This window comes from Nicotiana sylvestris, chromosome 3 (genome assembly GCF_000393655.2).
Source record: "Nicotiana sylvestris chromosome 3, ASM39365v2, whole genome shotgun sequence".
NCBI classification, from domain to species: domain Eukaryota; kingdom Viridiplantae; phylum Streptophyta; class Magnoliopsida; order Solanales; family Solanaceae; genus Nicotiana; species Nicotiana sylvestris.
In genome coordinates this window covers 198,699,332-198,707,336 of record NC_091059.1, presented here as the reverse complement: position 1 = coordinate 198,707,336, position 8,005 = coordinate 198,699,332, and the positions used below count along the sequence as shown (strand labels likewise).

The following is an 8,005-nucleotide window of genomic DNA, read 5'->3' as shown; positions in this document are numbered from 1 at the left end:
TATGAGACACTTCCACTATCCATTTAAGAAAATCAGGTACATATGAGTACATTGTTTGAAACTATACAAATGGCAAGTTTTAACCTGCAGTTCCAATGATCAAGTTGCAAAAGCTGAAAACCCCTTCAATTATTAAGGATTAAAAGTGTCTTTTCCTGTATTGTTGATGACTGGTGTCCAGGAGAACAAGCTGATACTAATTTTTACTCAAGAGAAAATCATGAAACCATTCCACTATTTACCAGTTCTTCCAAACCTTTTCTGAGCCTTTCGGCAGCTACCCGACAGTCCTTTTCGATCAATCCTCCGAAGGAGATCCTAACATAACCTGGACAACCGCTGGAACTTCCGGGGATCAGGACTATTCCATGCCTCTTAGCTAGCCAGTGAACTACTTCGAAGTCGTTTTCGTATTTATCTGGCAGCTTTGCCCACAGGTAAATGGCACCTTCTCCCCCTTTAACAGCTCCCTCTCCCAAAGGAGATAAAGCTTCTAGAAGTAGCTCTCTGTTCTTGACGAGGTCTTTTACTTGATCAGTTACCCACTCTGGTCCCATTTCCATCGAGTAAAGAGCAAGTCGTTGAGAGATTATAGAAGCACAAATAGGTATGTTGTCCTGAACTTTAAGGAGTTGAGCTGCGAGCCCCTCCACTTCCGATGGGTATGCTATCTGCATCCATTAAGACACAGACAGGTATTAGTACTTTGTGAGTTTAGAATCTGGAGTAAATATTCAGTACAAAAGTTCGCAGAGGAATTCACAGCAAAATGTATGGGTTGCAGCCAAAACATGTTGTAAAGCAATTATGTCTCATTTCAATAAGTCTCATCTGTTGGAACAACTTGTCTTTGTTGCGGAAGGAAACTTAAATTTGGTAGTGATTGAGACCAATTTTATACCATACAATCCCAGCAGATTCCTCAGCCAAGCACAAATGACAGCATGCAACAGTATTCTTTAGAAAAGTTAATGACTGGCAAGTCGAGATTAATCAGAGGTGGCGTATTACTGATTTTTAAAATAGATGTGCGAGTAAAGACAAGAGGGAGTTCATGAGACAAGGAGATGCATTTGCGGAAAACAGAGAAAAATCATCTTTCAAACACTATCAAGAGTCGGCCAGCAGAATAATAATCACTTTTTTGCCTGAGAAAATTCTTAGGTCTAAATATAAGTTAGAACAAGCATCACTTACATATCCAACTCTCCATCCCATCATCCCATAAGCTTTAGAGAAGGAAAAGATGTTGACTATGTGGTTTCCTTCTATGCAAACATGTTTCCGATCATCATACATGAAATACCTGCAAATGATTTGCTACATATATATAAGAATATATCATTCAGGAAAAATAATACACCACAAGCAAAGTGTACTGAACAAAGTTACAAGATAAAGAAGGAACAGAGATGATGCTTGACAGAAAAATGCATTCATGGAGGAGCATAGACTCAATAGCAACGTGTCTTAATAATTTAGCTCTCCACAAAGACAACTTTCCAGGCTTATTTGTCATCTAATAATTGAGAACAAATAGCAATAAATGGACGAAAATACAGATAAAAATCCTAGACATGTTCAGTGAAATGTAATGACAAACTGGTCGCGTACTGGACTCTGAAAATTAAGATTCAGATTGATTTCTCTCTCAAACAAATTTAAACCTGATCATTCTGTCACCTCAGCTATTTCCTTTCCTCCTCTTCTTAGCAGTTAAAATTATCATGCAATAGATCCCAGGATAGCATAAATTTTGTTGCCTATCAAATTTAGTGCAGTCTGAAGTTTCCTTACCAAACTAGTCCTAATATACAGCGAACTGTTTGAAACCAACAACCCTAAAATGTTGGATATGTATGTTCAGGTTCACAAAGCATAAATATTCTTCTCACAATGCCAACAAAAACCTATATCGTTGGCTTATATTCACAGTCTCTTACTGGTCTAACCAGAAGTATTCTAGGATCATTCCATTCAACATCACCATCTTTAATTCTAAGACATCATTCGTCATGGACGAGAAAACAAAGTGGCAGCATTCATAAACAGCAGGTTCTCAAATCAATATGAGACTGAAACATTTGTATATGACGAGTAAAGTCACTTACTCATAAGTATTGTCAATTACGAGCCAACATCCCGCCTCTCTACAAATATCAGATATTCTCTATTTGACAAAAAAACAGCCTTTTAATGTTTCAATAAAGTAAAAAATCACAAAAGAATATCTACTGAATTTTGAATAACGGGAAACTTCATTCCATCCATTCATATCTATAAAGATGAGATAAAGACCTTAAGAAGGGACTCGGGGATATATGTTCCTGATGGATTCCCCGGATTAACAACAGTCACAAGTTTTGGGGCTGGTATAGTATTCTTTAGAGTACTCTCCAACCAGTCTGAAAATTGAGAAATCATGGAATATGTTAATGGATACACACTGAAATAAAGAAGGCAGATAATGTTTTGAAACTCTCAAGTTCATTATGCAAAACAGTGGCAATATCCTGGTTAACATTATGCGTCAAAGTGTTCAAACTATAAGTTATGAACAAATAACTAGAAGAGATAGCAAGAAGAATATAAAAATTTGTGCTAGCAGACCATCACGAATGATTTACCCAACTTGCAACAAAAAACACAACCGCTACGTCTGCGGTCTGCAGCAATCTCTTCTCAAGTTGATTTCTACTGAAGTAGTTTTAGATACAGAGTAGAGGAAGTTTGTGAGAAATTTCTAGCAATTGGAAAACAAAATAATTCCTATTACCATATGGATGATTACAATCAATTGCCAAGTGGTCAAATGATAAAGAAAATGCTTGGACACTCAAACTTGGCCATTCAAGCTAGCACAAAAGAGATATATAACACAACATCTAGCATAATCAAGCTTAACGAAAACCAACGGAAGGAAATGTAGTCTTAATAATGGGGAGGATGCCACGAGATGAACATCATATGAAAACACTAACCTGCATCAGGATGGAGTGTCTTTGCATCACCAGGACCCACCAGAATATCGGTAACACCTGTCATCTGGAATGACATGTATGCATTGAAATAGTATGGTGCAAACATAACGACTGAATCACCAGCATCACACAGTGTGAGAACGACGTTTACGAAGGCCTGGAATTATTTAGTAAGGTTCCGTTAGAGATTTCTTAGCAATAGGCATACAACTAGCCTAAAAGTAGTCGCCAACAAAGAACAAATACATGTACACAATTAATTTATCATTAAATGTAGCAGCTCCATTCCACTACAAATGGCTCTTTGACATAGCTCTACTATCTTCATTCAGCTTAAGATAGAACATTAAAGGAGTAATGCCTTACCTGATTAGCGCCAGCAGTAACCATAACTGACGATTTATGTAAGTCATTTTCACGACCCAACTGGAGAAGGCACAAAGAAAGTATTAGACAGCAATGAGTAAAAACCGAAATCCCAATGAATGAACAATATGCAGTTTGAAGAAATGAAATGTGCCCAGTTTCATATGCAGCCATAACTACTGTTTCACTAAGCAAAGTACCCTAAGCCACTCCAATATTTGTTCAACTACCCACCACCTAATAAGATACAAACCAGAGTAATCCAACTGATAAACCACACCTTTTTCGTCAATGCCGCCCTGAGCTCAGGAAGGCCCTCGTCGGCACCATAGCGACTAACTGATGGTTCCCAGATAATTTCTTTCACCTTATTCAGTGCTTGTGCAGGTGGTTGCCAGTACACTACCCCCTAAAAGGCAAAGCAAAGAAAATAAGATGGTACCAAAATGGATAGACAAAAAAGGTATGGTACCAGAATAAGACAGGCTATAATCAGGCAAAACCAACATAATTACTCAATCTAACATAAAAGTGCACCCATGATAGATAATAATTCATTTGTTCCTTTTGTTTACTCTTGGGTGTAGGTTCAGTACACTAGCTTGTCAATAGATTGGTCCTCAGAGATCCTGAGACTACTAGACCTTCCTATACAGCCTAATAATAGAAGGATAACTAAGGGGTAACTAATCTCTCACTGCTGATTATTCTTCTGTATCACTGCATACTTATTGGTTAATGCAAATAAAAAATAGATCAAAAGAATAAAAGTACGATAAGTCATTTCTCCACATGAAAAGGACAAACGGGCATGGAACATACTAGAAAGTAAGTTTCTGCAACCCCAATGATCATGGGAGAAACCCCAGATAATTGCTTTTGCAAAACCAGAATTTCAGGAAATTTAACTTGACTTCGCAAACATCAGAGAAATTTATGGATCAACGTTCCTCCAGTAAAGGCTTAAGAAAGAATGCCGACCTTGTACCAGTAGCGCCACTTATACATATGCTCTTGGCCCATAACCCACCCACCTGCCCCTTTTACCCATTCTGAGCTCAGTGGCCAGTCATAATCTCATATTTGCACATTCAAAACCATCTGGGAATACATCCTTTAAATGGGAGGGAAGTCCAATTGGAATTTTTGTTTTCCATTACCGGCTTATTCTATATGTTAAGCAATTCATATTTCAACTGAAGGATATTAAAATTGATAACCTCAAGAATAAGTTTGGCCAAAATTCCAACACGTCAGACAAGTCAATTTAGTCTAATCAAGATTTAAAGATGATTTATAATCTTAGAACAACAAATCACAGTTCTCAAGTTTTCGAACCTTTCAATTGAGAGTGGAACAATAAAATAAAAATAGCAGAAAACAAGGTACTCTAAAACATTGGAGAAAGTAAACAAACCTGAGCTAGAGAAATACAACCTTCAACACCTCGAACCAATTCTTGTATCTACAAAATTGCAAAACACAAACAAAACCAGCATATCGATTATGAAAAAAATTCAATCTTTATCATCCCATTAATGCACAGAAACCTAAACCAAACAAAAAACAACATATCCAATCTAAGGTCAGGATTCACTTATTCCAATTACCTGAACCATAACTGGTGTATTGGTCAGCACTGCTCTCCTAGCCAAATTCCCAATAGAACCCATTTTCTCTCTCTAAAAAAAATTTAGTAGCAGAACAAAAAGGCCTTTTCCTTTCTGAAAATCTTAGCTTGGAACTTTTGAATATAAAAAGGAATAGTAAGAGATATACAAATTGGATCTTTTTTGTTTAATTAATAATGAGTGAATTTGACTGTAAGAGACAAACTGCAAATAAAAGTGGAGTAGCTGAGCTGGCAAAGCCAAATAGACGGAACACGCTTTTTGTATTTTTCTGTTTCATCCACGTTACTATACCATACCTTACGAATCTCTTTCACTGTAACAAGTTGAATTACTGTCCATTACTTTAGTAGAGAAAATGAAGGAACACTTTCTTTGATTTCTCTCTTTCTTCTTTTATGCTTTTCCTTTTTAATGGTGGTTTTTCTTGACCCAACTGTCAAGTTCTTTGGCAGCTATATCACTTAAATCTCTAATCAAAATTATTTTTGCCAAGTAAATCTGTAATCAAATTCAACCCTAGAAAGTTTACTACTAATTGTATCCTGTTATAAATAGAATTCTATTTAAGCTGAATGTCTATATTTAGAGAGATTCTAGGGTTTATTGCTGGGTGGCTAAGTCAATCTCTCCCTATAAATAGAGGGTTCTAATCCACTGTAATTCATCCCATATCAATAAGAATTCTCTTCTCTCTACTTTTCTCTGCAATACTTTTCTTTTTCTTTTATTGTTTCATAACACGTAAGCTTTGGGATTGAGCATAATAATTGTCAATTGTTCTATGAACTTCCTTCATGATTAAATTCTGGATTTAAGGTAAGTATTTTACTTTTCTCTTTCAAATTCTTGACATTCTATTTGATTTTAAATACAAGCAAAGACGATAAATTTTGACTGCAACTCTAATGGGGTTTTAAAGAAATTTTAACCACCCAAATGGTAAAATTTCTATGCCTTGTCATGATCAAATTCATGTATGATTGTGGGCAAAGAATTAAAAACCCGTCCAATTGAATTTGCTTCATTCTCATTCTCTTTAGAGAATGTGATAGTAGTATGTGATAAGTCTGGAAGAAGACAAAATTACTACTATGAATGTATCAATGGATGTGGGCGTGATAATAGACGAAATTATAATCGTCATTATTGTGATATTGAGAATAATAAGGATTCTCAAAATAATCATTCACTTTGTGAAAGTAATATTTGTCATCGATTTGACATGAGATTTTATAAAGCACATATAGATGATTATGGTCCATTCATGATGTGAATGTGACAACATCTGATTTATGAATACATATTCATCTTGAAAGAATATGAACGTGCTAGTTGTAGTGAATATACCATACTCACCTCTAAAAGGAGGTAAAAGATGATATAAGAAAATAATGTCATTATTATGGCATGAATGGTCATTGGTCACGTACCTATTGTACGCTAAAACATTTTGGCAATGTGATTATTAAAGGACAACAATAATGCAAGAAACATATCTTGCATATAATTTTGACCATGACCATAATGGTATAACTTTCTCCTTGAAAGAGATATATAACCATATGAATGTTGATGAATATGTGGTAGTACAAAATTAATTGAGAGCTCTGGAAGAGCCAATTATACTATTTTGGAGAAACACAGTTGATTACCAATAAGGTATTGTGTTGTAGTAAATCTCAAAAAAAACTTATTCAGTTTCCAAAGTACACGCGAAAGCGATTGATTATATTGAGACTATAAATAAAGAAAAGATTTAATATCTTTTATTACTACAACTTGTAGCGGGATAATATGTATGTGAAAAGCTACCCGCTTTATTCTCCAGTTTGTACTACACGAATAAAAGAACACCACACTAAAGTAGATGTTTATTGGTATAAAAACTCATATCATAATTAACTTGGTGTTTATCGATAATTGCACACGTCATGCTGTAAACCTGAACTTTATCAATATTGATAATTTATTCAGTTGGCATAACTGGTTTGGCCATATCAATTTAAGTATGATGTGCAAGCCAATCTCTCCCTATAAATAGAAGGTGTTATTCCATTGTAATTCATCCCATATCAATAAGAATTCTCTTCTCTCTACTTTTCTCTGCAATACTCTTCTTCTTCTTTTATTGTTTCATAACATATCCTTAAATGTTACTCCCTCCTTCCACTTTTACTTGGCTCATTTTATTTTTTTACATCCCTTAAAAAATAATAAATAAAATACATAATTTATCATAATATACATATTAATCCATACATATTTTATTGGATTTGAGAAAATTATTTGAAATGAATAATAAATATTGTGCGTATAACATGGAAAAAAAATTATCCTCTCTTGATATGTGTAAAGTGACAAGTAAAAATAAAATCTATTTTTAGTATACTTGCCAAGTAAAAGTGAACGGAGGGAGTATTACACACCGCAAGTAATTTACTAATCACGTTTATTTTTATTTATCCATTATATTAAAAGCATATTATAAAATATATTACGGAGGAAGTATATTTTATTACTTTCACCTTTTCAGTTTTATGACATGGTTTTGTCCGATAAAAATTTATACCAAATCAATAAATGTGTGTCGTATATTTATAGATAAGTTTTTCATTTAATAATAACTAATTACTAGTTATTAGTATATATATTTATCTTAATAAATTTCTTAATCATAATAAATTATCTAAATATTTATTACATTATAAAAAAATTATTAAAGACAAAATGAGATATTTTAAAATTTTAATTATTTTTTGAATATAAAAAAAGATAAAATATAGTAATATTTTTAAATTAATTAATAAGAAAAGAGTGTTATACCAATTATGACGGATTACGGAAGATATGAACCATGATAGAAAGATGTGGAGGTCGAAGATTAAGGTTGTAGGTTGACAGTTAGTAGTGTATTCCTCCTAGGCCTATGAGTAGTACTAAGACTATTTTTGTATTATCTTAGTCATGGTGCTTTATTATTGCATGTTGTGCTTGTTGTTGTCGTGTCATTCACGCATGTCACCA

The 8,005-nt window shown here is 34.1% G+C and overlaps 1 protein-coding gene across 2 annotated transcripts; it reads right to left on the bottom strand.

The window, feature by feature from the left end:
• On the bottom strand, positions 1-5,160 carry LOC104216958 (aromatic aminotransferase ISS1). Of its 2 annotated transcripts, XM_009767102.2 has the most exons (9): positions 4,958-5,160; positions 4,765-4,812; positions 3,628-3,756; positions 3,348-3,407; positions 2,982-3,138; positions 2,299-2,405; positions 2,112-2,170; positions 1,198-1,306; positions 1-671 (listed from the first exon to the last, which is right to left on the bottom strand). In XM_009767102.2, exons 1-9 carry the CDS (start codon positions 5,018-5,020, stop codon positions 219-221), a joined length of 1,185 nt encoding a protein of 394 aa, XP_009765404.1. In that variant the 5' UTR covers positions 5,021-5,160; the 3' UTR covers positions 1-218. The 2 variants fall into 2 exon arrangements, with proteins under 2 accessions (XP_009765404.1, XP_070027472.1); XM_070171371.1 differs by lacking the exon at positions 3,628-3,756.
• Positions 5,161-8,005: the final 2,845 nt, after the last annotated feature.

Coding starts and splice junctions, on each gene's coding strand:
- LOC104216958 (XM_009767102.2), bottom strand. CDS start 5,020: ATGGGTTCTATTGGGAATTTGGCTAGGAGAGCAGTGCTGACCAATACA. Junction 3,408..3,627: donor GGGCGGCATTGACGAAAAAG/GTGTGGTTTATC, acceptor TGCCTTCTCCAG/TTGGGTCGTGAAAATGACTT. Junction 672..1,197: donor TGGGATGGAGAGTTGGATAT/GTAAGTGATGCT, acceptor TAATGGATGCAG/ATAGCATACCCATCGGAAGT.